Source organism: Rhinoderma darwinii, chromosome 1 (genome assembly GCF_050947455.1).
Source record: "Rhinoderma darwinii isolate aRhiDar2 chromosome 1, aRhiDar2.hap1, whole genome shotgun sequence".
NCBI classification, from domain to species: domain Eukaryota; kingdom Metazoa; phylum Chordata; class Amphibia; order Anura; family Rhinodermatidae; genus Rhinoderma; species Rhinoderma darwinii.
This window is the reverse complement of record NC_134687.1, coordinates 349,909,160-349,934,587: the sequence shown is the minus strand read 5'-3', so window position 1 is coordinate 349,934,587 and position 25,428 is coordinate 349,909,160. Positions and strand designations below refer to the sequence as shown.

Genomic DNA, 25,428 nt, shown 5'->3' with positions numbered 1-25,428 from the left:
GATCAAAGCGGTCTGCAACATTCAAGAGGAAATGAGATGGGGGGATGCCCCTTGGATCGCGTCGCAGGAATCCCTGTGACACGATCGAGGGCCACACTATATATGGGCAGACAGCCCAGGGTCCATTGAAGGACCCCATGGCTGTCTTACCATATTTCCTGTTGTTAGGGCATACTTAGGTATGTCCGATCTGTATATAGATATATGCCAGTACATTAAAGTTTAAAAATAAAGTAAAAACCTATAATAATATTAAATTTTAAAAAATACACATACACCTTTTTTAGAATAAACATTAAAATAAGTCTCAATACATAAAATATACACATTCGGTATTGGCGCGGCCGTAATAACCTGCACAACAATTTTTTTGCATCATTTATGATGTGTGCGCTGTAAAAAAAGAAAATAAACTGCTTTCTTTTACTTTTTGTGAGGCACGAGGTGTGATGAATTTAACCTCCATGTGCCTCACATTCATAGTAATTAACCCCTTCATGTACCTCACACATTAACCCATTATGACTGTGAAACATAATGGGGTTAATTACGATTAATGTGAGGCACATGGAGGTTAAATTCATCACACCTCGCGCCTCACATCACAAAATGGAAGAACTTTTTTTTTTTTTTTCACTACTGTTGGCAAAGTATTGTTTTGGAATCAAAATGGGAATACTACACAAAGCATCGGGATCAAAGTACAAATTCTGGTATCATGACATCCCTAATGTGTTCTACATAATATATAGGAAAATACAAAAAAAAAAATAACAGGAGAGTGGCGATCTACAAGTCACAGAACTCTCAGGTGACTTCTATTTTAAGAACTTATTGTAGAGGTTACAATTTTCCTTGCAATTCACATCCCAGCTACTGCAGAAGGAAGGCGCGGACTTCATATCTAAGGGTATGTTCACACACTAGACTAAAAATGGCTGAAAATACGGAGCTGTTTTCAAGGGAAAACGGCTCCTGATTTTCAGAAGTTTTTTGAAGCCAGTCGCGATTTTCGCTGCGTTTTTTACGGCCGTTTTTGGAGCTGTTTTCAATGGAGTCTATGAAAAACGGCTCCAAAAACGTCCCAAGAAGTGACATGCACTTCTTTTTCACGGCCGTTTTTTTACGCGGCCGTTTTTCATAACAGCCGCGTAAAAAAACGGCCCGTCGGAACAGAACGCCGTTTTTCCCATTGAAATCAATGGCCAGATGTTTGGAGGCTTTCTGGTTCCGATTTTTCGGGCGTTTACGCCCCGAAAATAGGCCGTGTGAACATACCCTAACACTGATTACCTGGCATGCGGGTTTCACCATGTGTCATCGTCTTGAATATCCTGTTTAGCACTGGGCACGCTAAGAATGATATGTTAACTTTATTTGACGGGTCAGTACGATTACGACTAAATCAAATTTATGAAGTTTTACTACTTTTACAAAATAAAAACATTAATATTTTGTTTCGCCATATTCTGAGACCCAGAACGTTGTTATTTTTCTGCCGACGGAGTGGTGTGAGGGCTTGTCTTTTGCAGGGCAAGTTGTAGTTTTAATTGGTAGCATACTGGGGTACATATCACTTTTTATTCCATTTTTGTGGGAGACAAAGTGACCAAAAAACAGCAATTGTAAATTGTGTGTGTGTGTGTATATATATGTGTGTGTGTGTATGTATATATGTGTGTGTGTGTGTATGTATATATGTGTATGTATATATGTGTATGTATGTGTGTATATATATATATATATATATATATATATATATATAAAAAATGTGCACATTTACAATTGGTGTTTTTTTATTAGTCCCCATTGATCGTTGGTTTGCTTGCACAATATATTGCAATACTTATGTATGGCTTAATAGCACAAAAGTGGCAGACATGGGGGCTTTCATTAGGCTCCCAGGACAACCATCGGCACCCCGCGATGGTTGTCACGGAGGAGGGGGGGGCGATGGGCTGTGGAAGAGGGCCGACTTCCCCTCTTTCTAACGGATTAGGTGCCGTGGTCGCTATTGATCTAGGCCTTTTGAGCAGGGTGTCCGCTGTAATGTACAGCTGACACCCATCGCATACAGAACCGGCTCAGCCCTAGAGCCTGCTCCAACCAACCCCCCCTCCTCTTATGACGCACATGTTCTATGCTTGGTCGTCAACAGATTTAAGGTACCAGAGGCGTCTGTTAGCTGCTTATCGCCTTAGAAATTACCTGTCTATCCAGCCAAACCATTATCTTTCGTTTAAAGCTAGCTTTATATTACATTAATACAAGGTATTTTGCACCATTTCAAGTGTATTCACATATCTTTGACTATAGATTTCCAGTCATTGAAATTAGTCAGTGGTCAGGTATTACCCTTCCTGATATCACTTTGGGGCTTTCTTATTTAGAAGCATCTCTCAAAAAATAGACTGGAAAGAACCTCTATTTCCCTAATGCATATACAAGAAATATACTTCCTTTTACAATGTGTTGTCTTTGTCAGGAATTAGTGTGGAATTGCTCATACCACGTCCTTGTACAACACCCTTATGCAATACATTTTTATTGTCCATAAGCTGGAACAATTAAGCTTTGTTCACTCTACTATTGTTATTTTAATCATACTGATTCTTTACTTTTAACTAAACTTTCAAAAACAATTGACATGTCAGAAGTTTTGATCGGTGGGGGGGCCGATCACAGAGATCCCCACTGATCACTAAAACAAAGCAGCAGAAGCTTTCGGGAGAGCGCTGTGCTGCTTTGCTTCTGATCGGCTTTTCTCTGAGCAATGGACTCTCAATAGAAAGTCTGTACACCGCTCGCTCGGCTTTCCGTGGAAATGCTCACCTGAATGTTCCTGCCGCTTCATTTTAGCGATCGGTGGGGGTCTCAGTGCTCGGGCCCCCAGCGATCAAAACTTCTGACATGTCAATAGTTTTTTAAGTTTAGTTACACATTAAACTAATGCATTAAAAGGGTATTCTGGTTTCAGCAAATAAAGCTTGTTCTTTGTATAATAGAATCTAATGACATTTTATAATACACTTTGTGCATCAATTCCTCATAGATTTCTGTCCTGGTCATGTGATGAACACACAGGTGCACAGCTTGTTACAGTGACAGCTCAGCAATCTTGTAACGAGCCAAATACCTATGTGATCATTCCATCAGGACAGATTTTCATCCTCTGTAAGTAAACCATAAAGTTTCTCATTCAGTTACTATGGGCAGAAGTCTGGAAAAATCGGAGGTCCTCAAATCTCCTTTGTTCATGCCATGATACGCTTCCACAAACATGTGTTGTGAAGATCAGACTTTGATAGATCCCTGTTCTTTAGACAGAACCCGTCGTCCACTCACACAGGATACTAATCCCATTAAATGAAAATTACCGGACTCTAATTTCACCTTCAAATTATCTGCTAATCCTAAAGGTTCACATACTTTTGACACTCACCGAAAAGTGATATTGGATAATTTTCCTCAATAAATAAATGACAAAGTCTAATATTTTTGACTAATTTATTTGATTTGGTTCTCTATATCTACTTTAGGACTTGTGTGAAAAGCTTATGAAGTTTTAGGTCAAATTTATTCAGAAATACAGAAAATTCTGAAGGGTTCACCAACTTTAAGCACCACTGTACATTGAATAACTGTTATATGGTGAAACTAGAATACTGCTTTAAAAGGTGTTAAAGAGGCTCTGTCACCACATTATAAGTGGCCTATATTGTACATGATGTGATCGGCGCTGTAATGTAGATTACAGCAGTATTTTTTATTTAGAAAAACTATCATTTTTGACGGAGTTATGACCTACATTAGCTTTATGTTAATGAGTTTCTCAATGGGCAACTGGGCGTATTTTACTATATGACCAAGTGGGCGTTGTACAGAGGAGTGTATGACGCTGACCAATCAGTGACCAATCAGCGTCATACACTTCTCCATTCATTTATTCTGCAGATAGCGATATAGTTATATCGTTATGTGCAGCCTCATACACAAACACTAACATTACTGCAGTGTCCTGACAATGACTATACATTACCTCCAGCCAGGACGGGATGTGTATTCAGAATCCTGACCACTTCTGTAGCGTCTCTGTGATTTACAGCACAGCGAGATCTCGCTGTGAATGACCGTTTACAGCGTAATCTCGCGAAACTACGCCTGCTATGCTGTAAATCACAGAGACGCTACAGAAGCGCTAGTTCTGTTGCATGACGGAGAGCATTGGCGTCCGACAGAACCCGTTGACATTAATTCATTCGGTCGGGTGTCCGTCATTTTGTTAGGGTGTGTGATCAATTTCAATAATGTGTTTACCTCCGTTAGGATCTACTCATACCATGTTTTTTCAGTATCTAGACATATACTGTATAGAACCCATAGAATTCCATGCCTTATTGCATGTGTCTGGCAGATTTATGCCTGGATACCTTTTTCCTGACTGTATAGAAATGGTTTTCCGAGCTACTTCAAAAATTGGCCACAGTGGGAGGGATGCAAAAAAAAAAAAACAGCCATTGCTCAACTTGCAGGTCCCCGTCATTCTAAAACAGTAGAGCACAAAACACACACAATGGAAGTCCAGGGCAAACAAACCCATACATATTTGTATAAGTGTACAATTGCATAGTGTATATTTTGATCTGTCTGAAGAAATCCTCCCTTCCCCTTTAAAAAGAAAACCGATTTAATTAAAAGGCTGCCAACTGTATAACAACTGTGAGCCAATATTTGACAGATCTCTAAATAAAAAAAGTATAAAGTTGGCATACAGTTAAATCCCTGTATTTTGCAGTTTACTTTAATAAAATAAAACATAATTTGAAAAGGGAAATAAATGTAACATATTTAATTATAAATTCTAAGTATCCGTACGAGCCTTTTTAGCCAGATGATATCACAAGAAAAATAAATATAAAATGCATAATCGCCTCTTATTTATCGCCTGCATATGTTAAATTTGCATACAGGTAAAGCATTATTATCTTCGGTTCTCAAACGTACGATGGAAAACAGGGCAAACACTAATATGTTTCATTTTGCTGTTTTCTGACACTTCTGAATCCTTTCTGTGAGATTTCCAGCAAGGGAAACGAAATCTCGTTTATCTCGTAATCTCGCGAGATTACGCGTGGCTTACTGCAATCTCACAGAAAAAATTCAGAAGTGTCAGGATTCTGAATACACATGACGTTCAGGCTGGAGGTCATGTGTATTCATTATCAGGACACTTGTGTATGTGGCTGCACATCGTTCTAGTAAGAACACTATGTGCTGTGTAAATGAATGGAGAGGAGTGCATGATGCCGAGTGGTCACCAATTGGTCCGCATCATACACTTCTCTCCACAACGCCCAGTTAGTAAAACAAGTAACCACGCCCAGTTAAAAACACAATACTCGCCCAGTTGGACATACGAATAAAAACACGCCCAGTTTCAAAGCTCATTTGCATATATATAAAATAGCTCATAACTTGGCCAAAAATGAACGTTTAAAAAACAAAACAAAACGTTACTGTTCTCTACATTGCAGCGCCGATCACATGCAATAGGAGATAGGGATTTGAGAATCTGGTGACAGAGCCTCTTTAAATGAATCCTAGAGGTTGAGGGGCTGCACAGTTACTTTGTGTATTTAGAATCTGAGGCATTTAAATATATTAATAATAGTGAGCCCTCTTAACATGAACCTTGTGGTTTACCAGAGGAATAGGCTAAAATGCACCCCCTTACCGCTTTATCATATTTGTATACTATTGCAGTGCAAAATGTAACATTACTGTATTATCATACATAACTGTAAAGAAAGTTATACCAATTTCTGCTTTCAATTCATATTTCTATCCAATGGTTCTGCTTTTCCAGTACAGCTATATCACAAATGTAAAATTGTTCACATCAACAAAAAGGAACTTTAAATCACGTATGACCATAGACATTTCCTTGCTCTTTTCCCCTTCTTCTCACAAATAGGCAATTTCTGAATACTGAATGAAAGTATAATGGAGCCATGCTGGTTTAAGTTATGTGTTGTGCAACCCAGTCACTCAGTTCTGTGTTAAGTGCTTATCACTGCAGTCATAATTCATTGCATGCTTGAAGAAACTAGAGATCAAAGCGAGAGCTCTAAAACACCACAGCCAGCTGCAGAACTACTGGGCTTATATCAGTCACTTTAATGAGGAATAAAAGCAGCATGCAAGATAGGGTGGGAAGCAGAGATTCAGAATACCAAAAGTGTGGGTGTAAACTGGCAGATTGATCATTTATTAATGACCAGTTATTTCTGATTATGTTCCATTCTTTTTACTATGGCGGACATGATAGCCGTTCAGCTCCACCCACTAGCTCAGGAAAAACTGAGAATTGGAGAGAGATCCATAGGGGAAAACTTGCATAGGGGAAAACTTCTAAATAATGCAGAATGCAAGTTATGTAATGGTCAGAAAAAGTGTTCTTCCTCGTGTTCACACATATGACCGGTTATTCGGAAAATTCACCTGAAAAGTTAGGTATGCTTTAAGTCAAACTTGGCCGGGTAAGTGAGCCGCACATAGAATAAATGTGAAGTTGACGGGCCGCATTACTTTCAAATTTGATACAATACAAAATTATTATATGTTAATGAATTAGTTATTTGAACTACTATAATAATACTACATTACTAGAACAATACTATATTACTATAATAATACTACATTACTATAACAATACTACATTACTATAATAATACTACATTCTATAACAATACCACATTACTATAATAATACTACATTACTATAATAACAATACTACATTACTAGAACACTACATTACTATAACAATACTACGCTACTATAATAATACCACATTACTATAATAATACCACATTACTATAACACTACTACATTACTAGAACAATACTATATTACTATAATAATACTACATTACTATCACTACCACATGACTATAATAATACTACATTACTATAATAACAATACTACATTACTATAATAATACTACATTACTATAATAATACCACATTACTATAACAATACTACATCACTAATAATACTACATTACTATAATAATACTACATTACTATAAAAATACTACATTACTATAACAATACTACATTACTATAATAATACTACATTACTAAAATAACATTACTACATTACTATAATACTACATTACTATAATAACAATACTACATTACTATAACACTACCACTACATTACTATAATAATACTACATTACTATAACTACCACATTACTATAATACTACATTACTATAACAATACTACATTACTATAATAACACTCCATTACTATAACAATACCACATTACTATAATAATACTACATTACTATAACAATACTACATTACTATAACACTACATTACTAGAACAATACTACATTACTAGAACAATACTACATTGCTATAACTATTACATTACTATAATAACAATACTACATTACTATAATAATACTACATTACTATAACTACCACATTACTATAATAATACTACATTACTATTATATTACTATAATAACACTACATTAATATAACAATACTACATTACTGTAATTATACTACATTACTGTAATTATACTACATTACTATAATAATACCACATTACTATAATAATACCACATTACTATAATAATACTACATTACTAACAATACTACATTACTATAACAATACTACATTACTATAATAATACCACATTACTATAATAATACTACATTACTAGAACACTACATTACTAGAACAATACTACATTACTATAACTACTACATTACTATAATAACAATACTACATTACTATAACAATACTACATCACTATAATAATACTACATTACTATAACACTACATTACTAGAACAATACTACATTACTATAACTACTACATTACTATAATAACAATACTACATTACTATAACAATACTACATCACTATAATAATACTACATTACTATAATAATACTACATTACTACATTACTATAATAACAATACTACATTACTATAATAACAATACTACATTACTATAACACTACCACTACATTACTATAATAATACTACATTACTATAACTACCACATTACTATAATAATACTACATTACTATTATATTACTATAATAACACTACATTACTATAACAATACTACATTACTGTAATTATACTACATTACTATAATAACACTACATTACTATAACAATACCACATTACTATAATAATACCACATTACTATAATAATACATTACTATAACAATACTACATTACTATAACTACTACATTACTATAATAACAATACTACATTACTATAATAACAATACTACATCACTATAATAATACTACATTACTATAATAACATTACTACATTACTATAATAACAATACTACATTACTATAACACTACCACTACATTACTATAATAATACTACATTACTATAACTACCACATTACTATAATAATACTACATTACTAGAACAATACTACATTACTATTATATTACTATAATAACACTACATTACTGTAATTATACTACATTACTATAATAATACTACATTACTATAATAACAATACTACATTACTATAACACTACCACTACATTACTTTAATAATACTACATTACTATAACTACCACATTACTATAATAATACTACATTACTATTATATTACTATAATAACACTACATTACTACAACAATACCACATTACTATAATAATACTACATTACTATAACAATACTACATTACTATAATAATACTACATTACTATAACACTACATTACTAGAACAATACTACATTACTATAATAACATTACTACATTACTATAATAACAATACTACATTACTATAATAACAATACTACATCACTATAATAATACTACATTACTATAATAACACTACATTACTATAACAACACTACATTACTATAATAATACTACATTACTATAATAATACTACATTACTATAACAATACTACATTACTATAATAATACCACATTACTATAATAATACTACATTACTATAACACTACATTACTATACTACATTACTATAATAACAATACTACATCACTATAATAATACTGCATTACTATAATACTACATTACTATAATAACATTACTACATTACTATAACACTACCACTACATTACTATAATAATACTACATTACTATTATATTACTATAATAACACTACATTACTATAATAATACTACATTACTGTAATTATACTACATTACTATAATAACAATACTACATTACTATAACACTACCACTACATTACTATAATAATACTACATTACTATAACTACCACATTACTATAATAATACTACATTACTATAATAATACTACATTACTAGTACAATACTACATTACTATTATATTATTATAATAACACTACATTACTATAACAATACCACATTACTATAATAATACTACATTACTATAATAACAATACTACATTACTATAACACTACATTACTAGAACAATACTACATTACTATAATAACAATACTACATTACTAGAACAATACTACATTACTATAATAATACCGCTAGGTTTAAACTTAACTGAATTTTGCGAGTTTACTCCATGTGCTTATTTAAACAATCCAGTTTTCCAGTTTAAGTGTCGCTAAATGCAGTCTGGCTGCTCAGTTGGCAGCATTTGGCAGACACAAGTATGTCAGGATTAGGCAGCCCCTTTTTAGATAGTGCCACAGTGCCCTCTGTAGATGGTGTCACAAACACCCACATGTAGATGGCTCCATTGGGGCTCCCTCTAGGAGTGGATTTCTCGGCCAGAGCGTTTCCGATGCTCGGGCTGGGGATTCCCTTACTGGAGGAGCCCTTCAAGTCACTGTCCATATATAGAGGCATCCCCAGCCCGAGCGTTGTCAACGCTCTAGCTGGGGATTCCAATGCTAGAGGGAGCTCGAATGGAGCCAACTACAGTGAGGGGGGGGGTGTAGCGCTGTCAACAGGGTGGGGTGGTGTGGCCATTTCTCACCTACCAGCAACGATCTAGCAGCGCGGGAAAGGGACTGGGCTCCTTCATTACGTCATGAAGGAGTGCCGGCATGCTCCTCCTTCGGCCTGCTCCTGACTGCCTCAGGGGCCACCCACATGTTTAAGATCCCTGGTCAAGATGATAAGTATTTTGTCATTGTTTCAGCTACATATCTCTTGCCAAAATTTGGCATGGATGCCAATGTTTTTGTACTTTCCGCTAGTGGTATCTGTTGCCATTGCTCTGTGAACAAGCCCCAAAAATGTTTTCTTCTAGCTTTTTCAGCCTAAAATCCTTGCCTAGACTAGTTACACGGGTGATATGCAATAGACACCTTTTTTGGAATCTATTGAGGCTCAATTTTTGCGCAAAACTGTAACGTGAAGAAACACAAAAGTGCCACTTAGGTGGGACTTAAAACAGTCGCATATTTATTCCCATTCACATTTATTGATGTGCAAGGTGAGAAATTACATCAAAGGATGCTGGTTATGCAACTGTACTGTGTCTGAGATTGCATCGCCATAGCATAGCAGCACATTTTTTAACATTGAATAATGCAATTTTAACTATTTATGTGGGGCCAACGTTTTCTGCTCCACTATTTGAGTAGTAAATACAAAGAAAATAGCATTGAGGTGAAAAATGTATGTTTCTTCTTGCCGTGTGTCACAATCAATTTCCCTTCAGATAAGTTCTGGAATATCAACCTGCATCGGTGTATAATGATTTCAATCATGAATCTAGCTTAATACCTAAATCACTAGAAAAGATTAACAGTGAGAAAGTGGCACTTGTCCAAGTCCAAATTGATTTGCTGAGCCACACACATGTCATGACTTTAACCCTTTCAGGACCAGACTAATTTTCGTTTTTATGCTTTTTTTTTTCCTCTCTGCCTTCAAAAAGTCATAACTTTTTTTTTTATTTTTTTTTTCGTTAACACAGCCATATTACAGCTTAGTTTTTACTGGACAAATTGTACTTTCTGATGATACTATTTAATATTGTGTGATGTACTGGAAAGCTGGAAAAAATTCAGAATGGGGTGGAATTGGAAAAAAACAGCAGTTCCGCCATATTCTTATGGTTTTAGTTTTTACGGTGTTTACTGTACAGTGAAAATTATATGTTGCCTTTATTCTTAGGGTCAGTACGATCACGGTAATACCAAATTTATATAGTTTTTGTTACGTTTTAGTACCTTTTTAAAAAAATGCAAACGTTTGAAAGAAACAAAAATGTTTGCATCGCATTATTGTGACTCCCGTAGCTTTTTTATATTTCTGTGTACAGCGATGTGTAAGGCGTCTTTTTGTACGTGGAAAGATGTAGTTTTTATTGATAACATTTTGGGGAATGTCTGGCATTTCGATCTCTTTTTTAATATTTTTTTTTCGGGGGGGTTTGAAGTGGGAAAAAAGGCTATTTGGCCATTTTGACCATTTTTCCCTTTGTTGATGGTATATATTTTTTATAGTTCAGGCATTTTCGGACGCGGGGACACAATGTGTTTGTTTATTTTTGCTTATTTATTTGTATATGTGATCTAGGGATTTGATTTGAATTTTTATATATATTTTTTTATTACAATTTTTTAGCCCCCAGAGGGGGCTCGAACCTGGGATCATTAGATTGCTTATGCCATAGACTGCAATATCACAATATTGCAGTCCATGGCAAAATCAAAGCATTGCTTTTGAGACCTGCCAAAGACAGCGCTCGATAGCAATCTTCCTATAGCAGGGCTGGGAGCGTTCACAAGGCTCCCAGCTGCTATAGGAATACACCGGCTGCGCGTGAGCCAGTGACCCGTCCCGAAGTGAAAGGGGGGCAGTAAAAACCCCTCAGATGCTGGTGGTCACATCTGACACCAGCGTCCAAGGGGTTAAATGCTTTCGATCAGACATGTTTCTGATTGTAAGCAATGCTTCTGGGTCTTTGCTGTGTAACACAGCGGAGACCCGGCGGCTATGGCGCCCGCTTGGTTTCTGAGCAGGAGCCATTTTTAAAAACCCTTTCCCAACATAAATCTACAGATTAGCGATGGGAAATGGTTAAAGAGTAACTGTCGTTTAATAAAACTTTTGACTTGTCATAGTGACATGTCAGAAGTTTTGATCGGTGAGGGTCCAGGTGCTGAGACCCTCACCGATCACTGAAACAAAGAAGAAAAACTGCTCAGCCGAGCGCAGTGCCTCTTCAGCTGCGATTAACTTCGGCTCTTTTCTCGGAAAGGAGTTAGCTGAAGATGGGCTCATCAACTTCTTCTATGAGCGCGTCTTCTGCTAATCCCACCCCTCCGAGAAGAGTCGAGGAGAGCTGAAGTCATGGCATTAAAGCCGAAGGAACACTGCGCTTGGCTGAGTGCTTCTGCCCTTTTGTTTCAGGGGTCGGTGGGAGTCTCAGCACCCGGACCTCCACTGATCAATACTTCTGACACGTCACTATGACATGTCAAAACCTTTATGAAATGACAGTTACTCTTTAAAGGGAACCTGTCACCAACATTTCACCTATTAAACCAGCAATACCTGGTGGTAGTGGGTGAAAAATTATTTCTATATAACCTATAATTGTCTTCTTAGTCGGCTCTGTAGCTTTATTATTCAGTTTTTTAGTGTTCCCCCACCGTATGCTAATGAGCAGAAAAGAGTATAAAAGAGTAAAATCTTCGTTTGAAAAGTCATATCTTCATTTCTCAAGTCTTTCCGAGTTAATCCCGCCTCCTTACTTTTGATTGACCGCTCCTCGCCTTCCCCCAGCACACAAAATCCCGCGCTTGTGCATTGATGTCCTCTTCTGGTGTGTGTGTGTGTGTGTGTGTGTGTGTGTGTGTGTGTGTGTGTGTGTGTGTGTGTGTGTGTGTGTGTGTGTGTGTGTGTGTGTGTGTGTGTGTGTGTGTGTGTGTGTGTGTGTGTGTGTGCACAAAGGGACACCGGATTATTGCGATAAAAAGCGCAAAATGTTTGCAGACCGTTATTTAAAGTCGGAGGAGGAGTTTAGGAGAGGGGATAACGGCAATGAACTTTTTATAGCAGCGGCCAGTGAGGGATAAGTAAAGTTCAATAGGTGAAATGCTGGTGACCGGTTCCCTTTAAACACCTGCCGCCATTCGAATATGATGGCATATTAAAGCCCAGAATCTTCGTTTTTGTATGGGCAAAATTTGGGACGCAGCACTCATTTAAAGTCAGGGATCAGAACACCGTTTTACTTTCTGGTTCTGTGTGTGTGTGTGTGTATGTAGGGGAGGAGGAAGCTGCAAGTGACAACAGGAAGAAATATCATAGCCTGTTACTGTCATCTCTCACCTGTTGTTCAGCCTTCTAGTGACCCCAGACGGGTTATCGCCTCCCCTTATGAATATGAGAGGATATGTGTTCTCTGATTGTCACATTTAATAGGCTGTGTTCACACAGAGTTTTTGCAGGAGGAAAATTCCTCCTGCAAAAACTGCTCCAGACGTTTTTTGACAAAAGTTGTTCGACAAAAACTCGTCAAAACACTCGTCGAGGTGTTTTTTTCCAGTTTCTGACTGATTGAAATGGGGTTTTGGAGGCGGAAAACGCCTCAAGATAGGTCATGTCGCTTCTTTTTTAGTGCGACGTGGTTTTTCCGCTCGCGGTAAAAAAAACTCGTCCGCCTCCAATTGAAATCAATGGGACGCATTTTCGGGTGGTTTTTGACGAGTTTTGCGGAGCGGTTTCCGCGTCAAAAAACTTGTTAAAAAAACTCTGTGTGAACAGGGCCTTAGGGGAGAGGCTTTTTATTCTACTAAAGTATTGAGAAGATTAACAGTTTCAGTACATATCTAATCCCCCCTGTACCTTATCAGGACAGTTATCGACTCTGTGGCTTGATCATGGAGATTTTTGGTCTTTTATAGTTTTGATGATTATGTGAAGATATGTAGACAAAAGCAACATATATGTCACGGAAGGCTATTAACCCCTTCCCGCTGTGGCCACTTTTCACCTTCCTGACAGTGCCTTATTTTTCAATTCTGACATGTTTCGCCTTTTGTGGTAATAACTTCAGAATGCTTTTACCTATCCAAGCGATTCTGAAATTAGTTTTCTCGTGACACATTGGATTTTGTTACTGGCAAAATCTGATCGATACATTCAGTATTTAATTATGGAAAAACACCAAAATTTTCCGAAAAATTGCACACATTGGCATTTTTCTACATTTGGGCCCCATGCGAACATATTTTTGTGGCCGCAATTCAACCACAAATCTGCGGGTGAATTGCGGCCCCATTCGTTTCAATGGGCCATGCACACGACCGTAGTTTCCACTGTCTGTGCATGGCCCGGGAGCCTGGACCACAAAAAGAACAGACATGTCTTATTACGGCCGTGTTTTGTGGTCCAGGCTCATAGAAATGAATGTACGTGGCCATATTAATGTTTTTTATTTTTCCCACTAGGGGACTTGAAGGCCTGAAGCCCCTATCGCTATTCTAATACTCTGCACTACATACGTAGTGCAGTGTATTAGAGCTGTCCGTTATTCACTGACTGCAAACCTCATCGGCTTCCGTACAAGCAGACACAGAGGCGATTATTTGGCCTCCGGTTGCGTCGCTGGGGTTGCTATTGTATTGCTGGGGTGCCTGTCGGGTAAAAACCCCTCAGATGCTTTGCTCCTGAGGTCTTCACCGTTACAGGAGGGTGCCAGCTATAATATACAGCTGACACCCGGTGGTGGTGGTGCAGGCCCGGCTTCTGAGCCCGCACCATCACCATGAAGTAACTGTACTACGGTTAGCGGGAACCAGCGGCGTGTGTCTGTGTGTATATATATATATATATATATATATATATATATATGTCGGGAAGGGGTTAAAAAAAAAAGACAAAGACGTGTACATTAAACAGATGTCTGCAACGTATGCCATAGTCGCATACGTCACCCATTGGTTCCCATGTTAACAAAACGTATACTGCTCCATGTTTTTTTACGGGATTCCATTGTATGGAGTAGCGCAGTCTACTATGCTATTTTATATATATATATATATATATACATATATACATACATACATACATACATACATACATACATACATACATACATACATACATACGCACACAAAAACTCTGATGTATAACTTTTGGCCTCCACTGGGCTAATAAACCTCTATATATACCTCTATTGTGTACGCCAGGAGCTAAAAGTAGTTCAATAACAAGATGTGGACTAGGCCTAAAGCAGAACTTGAGCCAGTGTTATATTAATTTATTGTTCTAATTTACAGTATTGTTTATATTGGAGCTAAATTTGTTATAAATATTATTTGGAATATTAGTTTTCTGATGTGTGGTGTATATCTACATTTATAGTATTCCTCTGCTGGCACCTTGTGGATTTTCTTGAAAATGCAGTGCAAAGGTAGCGAATGCTTCTGTTCCAAGATTATAGGAGTTGTCCAGAATTAAAGAAAAGGGTCATCTGAGTGTTACATGAATGTGCATGAGCTGCAATACAAAACAGCCCGTAAACAACAAAGTGGTGCTGTTTTGGGGAAAAAAGAAAAACCTAATTATCTATTTCTGCTTAAAAAATGGAATATACAACAGTAGTACAAAATATTACTAATTTCTGCTTACGTGTGATCCATTATTCTGGTGGACTGCCTTGAAGACTGTTGAAAAAGTGAAGTTAGACAAATGTATTAGGTGGACTTTACTCATTACTGTAATTTAATGCTTGTACTATTCATTGATGCCTCCTGATTCATTGTTAGTGGGTTGATGTCACAATAAAATAATATAGTATTGTCACTGTGTGGTCACCCTTGAAATCATATAATTGTCCCACCAAAGATTTCAGGAATAAAGGGGGTTTTACACTGGCCGATTATCGTGCAGACGAGCGTTCATATAATGCTCATTGACGATAATTGCCCTGTGTAAACAGGGGATCGATCAGCAGATGAACGAGCAAACGCTAGATCGTCTGAAGGTTGTATCGTTTTAAAAAAAGTTAAATATTATCGTTTTCGGCAGCACATCTCCCTGTAAACAGGGAGACGCACTGCCGATATGACAATAATTTATGGGGACGAGCGATCATAGTAACAAGCGCTTGTCCCCATCCATAGCTCCGTGTGACAGGAGCAAACGAGCGCCGATCAATGATGTCTCGTTGATCGGCGCTCGCTGCACCGGCCAAATATTGGCAAGTGTAAATGGCCCTTTAGTCTCTAAGGGGCCGTTCACATATATCCGTTGCCCCTGTCCGTTTCTCTCCAGGGTGTTGCAGAACATCCGGAGGGAAACTGATGCTAGAACGGATCCCATAGCTTGCTATGGAATCTTTCCTGGCACAGGGGACATCAATTGGTACTCCATACGGCGCTGGACCTGTGTAGGAGCCGGATCCAAAAACGTTACCTGCAGCGTTTTTGGGTCCGGCTCCCAGGGAGGTCCGGCGCCGTATCCTATCTATTTTAACTGGACGGATGAAGACCAGGTGCTGCCGCATCCACCTTCCGGCGGGAAGGTGGATGTGAGCAGAAGCGGATGTAGATTAGTGCCACTGTAGCTGTCGCTGCGGATTCCCTCCAGGAGGAGAACCTAACGCCACTGTCCATATATTGACAATGACGTCAGGGGTTACCGCTAGGAGCGGAATCCCCAGTCGCGACATTGCCGGGTATTCTGCTCCGGGAGCCCTTGACGTCATACCTCCCAACTGTCCCTGACTCAGCGGGACAGTCCTGGATTCCAGTAGGTGTCCCGCTGTCAACTGTATCTGCGTCCTCCGATACAGTTGAACGCAATTCTGAGGCAGGGAACCATCAGCTCCCTGCTTCAGAATTGATTCAGAGCAGAGGGAGCTCCTCCGCTCGCCGAGGACTCCCTGGGCACAGCGCTTCTTTGAGCGTTGTGCTCGGGGAAGCCTTTGACGTCACTGTCCATATATGGACAGCAGGAGTACGAAGAAAAATGTGGATACCTCTCTGGCGCAGCCGGTTTGTGGATGATCCACGGTAAGAATTGTTTGTTCATCCCAGTCAAGTAGACAAGGAAAGTAAAAAAAGGGTTTTATTAAGTACAAAAAACGTTAAACTTTTTTTTACTTAATAGAACCCTTTTTTACTTTCCTTGTCTACTTGACTGGGATGAACGAACAATTCTAACCGTGGATCATCCACAAACCGGCTGCGCCAGAGAGGTATCCGCCTTTTTCTTCGATCTCCTGCTGTCCAAACATAGAGGCTTCTTTTAGCGCTCAAACTGGATCTCCGGCTTCAACCGGACCCAAATAACAACATCCCAGAGGAATATTGGAATACGCTACACTGGCTATTATGCTCCTAGCATAACTTCACAAGGTCAGCACAACTTGAACCCAGTACACACCAAATCGATGTATTGTTTCATGCACTATGTGCGCTTTGTTGCTTTTTTTCTTATTTGTCTAACTGTCCATATATGGACAGAGACGTCAGTGGCTACTTATTGAACAGAATCCCTGTTCCTGATGATCTGGCTGGGGATTCCACTCCTAGAGGAAGTCCCTGAGGTTACTGTCCGTATATGGACATTGACGTCGGGGTCTGCTCCTGGAGCGGTGTCCCTGGCCAGTGACTGCAATGGGAATTCCACTCATGGAGTAGCCAATGACGTCACTATCCATATTTGGATAGTGGCGTTAGGGGATCCTCCTTGAGGGAATCACCTGCCACAGCATCCGCAATGCTCTGGCCGGGGATTTCGCTGCTAGAGGGAGCTTCAGTGGCGCTATCTACAGGGGAAGGGGGTAGCGCTATATACAGTGGAAATGGCACTACAGGGGCCGTTGTGTGGTGCCATCTAGAATGGGCGCTGTGTGACATCTACAGGGGGTACTGTGGCATTATATACAGGGGGCACATCGGCATTATATGCAGGGGCTGTGTGCCACTATATACAGGGGGTGTGGCACTATGTAAAGTGGGCCCTGTGGCACTATCTAAAGAGCACACTGCGGCATTATCTACAGGGAGGGTGCGTGGCATTATATACAGAGCAGTGTTGCACTATCTTCAGAGGGAACTGTGGTATTATCTATAGGGGGGTTTGGCACTATATACAGAGCGAACTGCGGCATTATCTACAGAGGGCACTGTTTCATTATCTACACATGAAATTCATCTGTTTTTTAAAAAAAAAATCCAAAACAGAAAACACGGATACGCAACAGATACAAAACAGCGCTGGGTAAAGGCGCCAAAAACTAGCTACTCCCTGAAGTTAGGGCTAGTGTTTGGTGTCTTTGCAGGTTGCAAAGTTCTCAGATCAGATCTTCTAAGCAGCCTTGTGGGCAGTGGACAGCAGCTGCCTTCTGAGCTCTCACTCTCTTGGCGCTGCACTGAATATGACACACGTAACATTACAATGTGTGTGTCAGACTTCAGTGTAGCGCTGAGGCCGTAGCAGAGGAGAGCCCTGACATGGTACATAACAAGTATCTAATCTCTCATGTATCCAATCCATCACAAGCTATGCACCACTCTGATAAAATTGGCAAATTTTCAGACCCTAGACTACCTCTTTGGTGGACCATTGTGGTAAAAACTGGTGGTAAAAACAGATGATAAAAACTGATGACAACTAACGACAACTGATGGTTTTGTAGTAAAAATTGTGAAAAAGCCTGATGGCAACTGATACATTTTGCATCAGTTGTAATCACTTGAGAGACAAAAAAACTGATGCTGATGCAACTTATATATGTGAACGCACCCTAAACCATATGGAAACTAGACACAAGAACTCCATCCACCAGGCTTTATACATCAGAACATTGATCCTCAACCACTAGAGAGTGCATTTCCGACCACTGACCCACCAAGATGACGCTTCCCCAATAAGCTACTAGGAAGTGGACACGTCTTCTTTCTGGCTCCTGGGTCCTTAGGAATTGGAAACTGGGCCAACAAATGCATTTTAGATGCTGAATGGTGTCTTAAAGAGGCTCTGTCACCAGATTTTGCAACCCCTATCTGCTATTGCAGCAGATAGGCGCTGCAATGTAGATTACAGTAACGTTTTTATTTTTAATAAACGAGTATTTTTGGCCAAGTTATGACCATTTTTGTATTTATGCAAATGAGGCTTGCAAAAGTACAACTGGGCGTGTTTACAGTAAAAGTACAACTGGGCGTGTATTATGTGTGTACATCGGGGCGTTTTTACTTCTTTTACTAGCTGGGCGTTCTGACGAGAAGTATCATCCACTTCTCTTCAGAACGCCCAGCTTCTGGCAGATCACGCTGTGACGTCACTTCCCCAGGTCCTGCATCGTGTCAGACGAGCGAGGACACATCTGCACCAGAGGCTACAGTTGATTCTGCAGCAGCATCAGCGTTTGCCGGTTAGTAGCTACATCGACTTACCCGCAAACGCCGATGCTGCTGCAGAATCATCTGTAGCCTCTGGTGCCGATGTGTCCTCGCTCGTCTGACACGATGCAGGACCTGGGGAAGTGACGTCACAGCGTGATCTGCCAGAAGCTGGGCGTTCTGAAGAGAAGTGGATGATACTTCTCGTCAGAACGCCCAGCTAGTAAAAGAAGTAAAAACGCCCCGATGTACGCACACAATACACGCCCAGTTGTACTTTTACTTTTCAACACGCCCAGTTGTACTTTTGCAAGCCTCATTTGCATAAATACAAAAATGGTCATAACTTGGCCAAAAATGCTCGTTTTTTAAAAATAAAAACGTTCCTGTAATCTACATTGCAGCGCCGATCTGCTGCAATAGCAGATAGGGGTTGCAAAATCTGGTGACAGAGCCTCTTTAATGGATCAATGGTGAAAGAACACTATCCCACTGAGCCACCAGGCAATAGAAGTTATAACACTGATTCACTAGTTAATGTATACTACTCTACTGGGTGACCAGGGTGTGGATGCTATTGGGTCAGGATGGAGTGGGTGTTAAACAGCTCTTCTACATCTGCATGAAGAATGATATGGTAATGTATTAAATATTATGTTTCATTACAATATTATCATTTTCTTTAATTACTGTTTCAGAAGGAGATGACCTCAAGAATGTGCCAGTGAAGTGAGATGACCAAGAAGAAAAAGGCAATACAGATGTCCTCCTGTGATGTCCAATCAACAGATATTAACATGGACCGTGGTTTCCTTCTCATATTGTCCAGGCTTCAACAACGCTGCTAGTCAAGATCTGAAGTTGATGTAACTGGAATATCCAGCAAAAGTTGACTTTTTTAATGGAATATTATTTTAATACGTATCAAAGAGATGCACATTGCCATGTCTTCTTGCAGAGCATCAGTAGAATTCCGTTTTTTGGCAGACACTATAATGTTTTTTCTTTTTTTAAACAATTGATTTGTACTAATTCTAAATGGGAAGCTATTAAGGGAGCTCTTATTTGGTTAAGCTACATTTACATATTGCCAATTTCCTCCTTAAAGAGGCTCTGTCACCAGATTATAAGTGCCCTATATCCTACATGATCTGATCGGTGCTGTGATGTAGATAACAGTGGTTTTTAAGTTATGAGCAATTTTAGATTTATGCTAATTAGTTTCTTAATGACCAACTGGGCGTGTTTTTACTTTGGTCAGCGTCATACACTTCTCTTTACAACGCCCACTTGGTCAAAAGTAAAAACACGCCCAGTTGGTCATGAAGAAACAAATTAGCATAAATCTAAAATTGCTCATAACTTGCTCAAAAATGATTGTTTTTCAAATTAAAAACCACTGTTATCTACATTACAGCGCCGATAAGATTATGTTTAAGACAGGGCACTTATAATGTGGTGACAGAGCCTCTTTAAAGTGGGAATGCTGGACAAAGTGTGGTGATAGAATTTGTTCTGAACATTGTATTTAAGTGAGACTGAACGTATGGATGTAATGCATTGTCCTTACTGTCACCAGAAGCCCAATTTGTATTAAGTCACGCAGTCATGGAATAGAGAGTGAATTGACTACTTGCATTATTATAATCTATCACTCTGGTGATAAGTGTGTATAATAGTACTATAAGGGTCCTTATGGAACACATTTCAGAGGCTTGGTTCCTACTAGAGTTGGAAGGGTCAGGAACGGGCAAAAAGAGAAAATATTACTGTAGGAAAAGTTGAAAGTGAATGTTTAACTTGTTGTATCTTCTGGGATCTGAGCCATATTTTTGCTCTGAACAGTGTACCAGGAGTTGAAAGAATATGAAACAAGGTTTGTATGGCTTTCCCCTACAGAATGGGTCATGATCTTGAAGCCACTGGTTGCAGATCACTGTCTAAAATGACTACAACACAAAATATTCCTTATTACTTGAAACTGGGGTGCAGGGATGCTGCTTACAAGTTTAGTTAAATAGTGGAAGACCTAAGCGGTGCCAGAGTTGTCACCAGAGCCAATGGATGTTCTGATGGCTCCTATCTTTTATAAACGCTATAGCCACTGTCATTTGACAGGGTTGTTTGAGATTAGAAGAAAATGGTCTGCTTTTTGGTGTTATTTCAACAAAAAAGCAAATATATAATCAGTCAGCAAAAAAAGCTAACTAATTATATATATTTTTTCTCATACAAACCTAGTTCCGGGGGAACTCTGTTGCTTTTAAATTTTATATTATGTTTCTTAAGAGGTTTTCCAACTCCAACAACCTCTTTATCATATGTAGTGTCCTGAGACATGGTAATTGTGAGGGTTTTCTCTGCTGAGAACTTCAACTATGAGCTGTTAGCGATAGGCTTTCACACCATCCATTGTTTTCAATAAGCATCCTATATTAAAGAGATTCTTCACTGAAAACTCCAATTAATGTGGTAGAAAGATAAAGTATTCAAACCGTTCTTGTTCTTTAACAAGACCATTGCCCCTTCTCTGCTTTCTTCCTAAATGTATCTTGAGCTGATATGGCTCGGGACATGTTGCCTGACAGCCCAAAAATAAGGCTGAAGCTGTTAGGCTATGTATCTCTCTGTCTCACATGACTGTTGTGCTTGAGCTTAAACAAGGATTGGGGAAAAGCAGCCTGGCAACAGGCCATCCATACTATTCAATATTTTGGCAGCTTTATTAATCAGATTTGCTGGTGTAATTAATGACTTCTGATATGATATGAACAGCCATGAATATTATAAATTCAATGTCATGACATGAAAAAGGAATTGGGAGGATTTAGAACCAAAGTGAAGGAGCACAATAAATCAGAACTGAAGAACGTCGTGAGGATCTAGACAATGGCAGTCATGTAAAATATATAAATAAATGGTTTATATATTCAAATCAACATCTTTAGTGTGTACACGGAGTTCAAAATAACCTGGACAGAGAAGAGACACCCTCTCAGACAATACGGTGTAGTCGGTCTACCAGTCTTGATATGTGTTGCTTTTGATTACCGTAACAATAAAACGGTTTTAATTATCTGCAGACTTTAAAAAAAAAAAAAAGAGAGAAAAGGTAGAATTATTTAAGGAGAAAAATTGCTATGCATTTCTAGACATAGTGAAGCTTTAATAGTAACTGGCATTTTAATATAAAACAAAAGAGCTTACCACTTTATTTTCTGTATTCAACGTATTGTTATTAAATAGAAAATACATACTCAGGGCACTTTACGATTTACTACTTAATAATATGTACTATACTGTTAGCAGGATTAAGATCACTTTGATGCTCTTGTATATTTCAGGTTAAGGCTAGTTATAGGCACCGTACTAATGTTGTGAATCACTTTATTTTAAAATGAAAAATTGGTGCAAAATTATAGTTTGGGTATTCATGACCGAGAGAACATAATACAAATTTAATAACCTCAATATACACACTAGCTAAGTTTTATCTATACACTACAAATGTAGTGATTTCCATTGGTGACATAGCAGATGTCTAGTCTAGTTCTGTCCAGAAGCGTGACAGCATATCCTCGGATATGGACTCCACTGTTTCAGTAATGTGTTGTCTCAGTTTGTTAAGATCCTGTGGCTGTGGGGGGCAGTTACCCTGAGTCCTTGATATAGACCCACAGAAAGAAGTCGCAGGGTGACTCGTTCTTTCTGGCACAGCCGATCCAGTAAGACCTTCTTCACACGACAGGGTTTCCCGGCCGTTCATAGAACGGCCGTGTCGCGGCCGCAATAGGAACAATAGACTCCTAATGGGGCTATTCACACGACCGATTTTTTTTGACAGCCCGGGAAACCCAGCCGTCAAAAAATGGGAGATGCCCTATTTTCGGCCGTTCGCCCGGCTCCCATAGAAGTCTATGGGACCGGGTAATACACGGTCATCACTAGAATGTATCCCGAGTGATGGCCGTGTCTTCCGTCGCTCGTTCCCTCTCCCTCCTCACAGTGCGAAGTGATAGTGAGGAATAGGGTATTTGTTTGCTCCCTGTAGGAGCGGAATCCCCGGCCACAGCTTCGGCTTCGCTGTGGCCGGGGATTGGGGATTCCGCTAGACACAGTGACGTCAGGCACTTCTGAAGCGGAATCCCTGACCCTGTGGCCGGTGTCTCTGCTCCAGGAGAAGTCCCTGACTTCACTGTCCATATATGGACTGTGAAGTTAGGGACTTCTCCTGGAATGGTGGCGCCATCTACAGACAGGTATGGGGGGGTGCTGTGTAGAACTACCTACGGGGGGCTGTGTGGCATTACCTACGGGGGGCTGTGTGGCACTACCTACAGGGGGCTGTGTGGCACTACCTGAAGGGGGCTGTGGCATTACAGGGGGCTGTGTGGCACTACCTACAGGGGGGCTGTGGCAGTATCTCCAGAGGGCAGTGTGTGGTATTATCTGCAGAGGGAAGCGTGTGGCAAAAAATTGACAAATTAAATTCATCCGATTTTAAAACGGACAGGGAAAAAAACGGGTCAAAAACGGCAACTCTGAACGGATGCAAAACGGCTGTTTTTATCGGCCGACACTCGGACCCTGTCGTATGAATAAGGCCTTAGAGTGTTTAGCAGATCTTCCTCTATCTGTGGCATAAGAAGTTTCTTTAACATGTCCAGGTTGGAGTGGCCAGTGACCGTATCATTGGCAAAAAAAGAAGGGTCCGTAGGCTCATTGCACGTTTACTTTGGGTATGTCCCTTATGTGCTTGATAAGGACACATGGTTTTTCTGAGCCCCAAATTCTAAAGTTGTAGCGATTGACCTTCCCACTGAGGAGAAAGGGACCCTCATCTTTGAATACTAGCCTGACCGTGAATTTGTCCTCTTCCAATCAGCCCTCTTGCAAAATTCATGGTGTTTTGGTTTGTCATCTGGTTTCAGCTCCTGAAGAAGATGTAATCTGTATGCCTTACAACGCAGACTTTTTCATAAGATACGCCATACCAAGGTTTGTGGCACTTGTAGTTCCAAACTAGTCAGCCTGGTAGACTTTTTCTAGGACTATGCTCGAAAACGGTTCAAAACGGAGCCCTGACACAGATGTGAACTAATTCTTAGCAGCAATCACAGCAGTGCAAACGCGGGGCATTCTGTCAGCCAACTTGTCTAAAGTTTCTGCTCCGATTGCAGCCCTCTTCTCTTGTAGCAACTCTAAAAGGTGATTTTGGCTCTTAACTTGCACATCTCGTACTCACACACCCGTCCAGATAATCCCAAAGAATTTCAGTTGGATTGCGATCGGGACACTGGAGTGACTAAACCATGTTCTTCATCACCTGTTGTCATTCTTTTGACTGAACATACTTTTTGCAAAGACAGGAGGGATGATTTGGGTTATTATATTTCTGTAGTGTGAAACTACAACCAAAACGACAGGTACCAGAAGGAGTGGCATGGTACACCAGGATGTTGGGTAGCACTTGAATCCATGAATCCTTAGTCACCAAGCGCACCACCTCTGGAACATCCCCAGACCATAATGGAACTTCCTCCATGCTTGACTGTGGGCTGAATGCAAGCAGAAAGCATGCGCTTACCTGTCGCAAGACAAACAAACTTTCGCCTCTTCCTCCCGAACACATCAATCTTCGATTTGTCTGTTAAAGAAACTTCTTTCACGTACTAGCTTTTTAGCCCACAATAGCCCCTTCCTTTTAATAGGCTTAAGCAATGGTTTTCAGGCTGCAACACATCCCTTCAAGCCATTGGCTACAAGGTGGCATTTGATAGTAGCAATTGACACGCTTTCTTCCTCGTCACCATCCAAGTAGCACGGATCTGACTAGCTGTTTTGAATATGTCCCATTTGAAACACTATGATAAATTTGTCCTCCTGTTTTGTGGTCGCTCGATGATGTCCATGTCGTGGTCGATCGCCTACACTCTCTTGTTTTCAGCGTATTTCTTGAGGGTACACTGCACGCCACCAAGGGAAACCTTGTACAGGCGACCAAATTCCCGAAGACTATACCCTGCATTTCTCAAAGTAACGATAGCATATCACTTTTCGATTAATAACTGCTTCCTAAAACCGTAGA

General features: G+C 39.4%; 1 protein-coding gene across 1 annotated transcript in view; it reads left to right on the top strand.

The window, feature by feature from the left end:
• MOB3B (MOB kinase activator 3B) overlaps positions 1-20,512 on the top strand; it is a 130,174-nt gene extending 109,662 nt beyond the window's left edge. Inside the window, exon 4 of the mRNA XM_075851865.1 lies at positions 20,039-20,512. Within this exon, the coding sequence (XP_075707980.1) occupies positions 20,039-20,068 (30 nt within the window). The 3' untranslated portion in view covers positions 20,069-20,512. The remainder of the gene's footprint in view (positions 1-20,038) is intronic.
• The last annotated feature ends 4,916 nt before the right edge of the window (positions 20,513-25,428 follow it).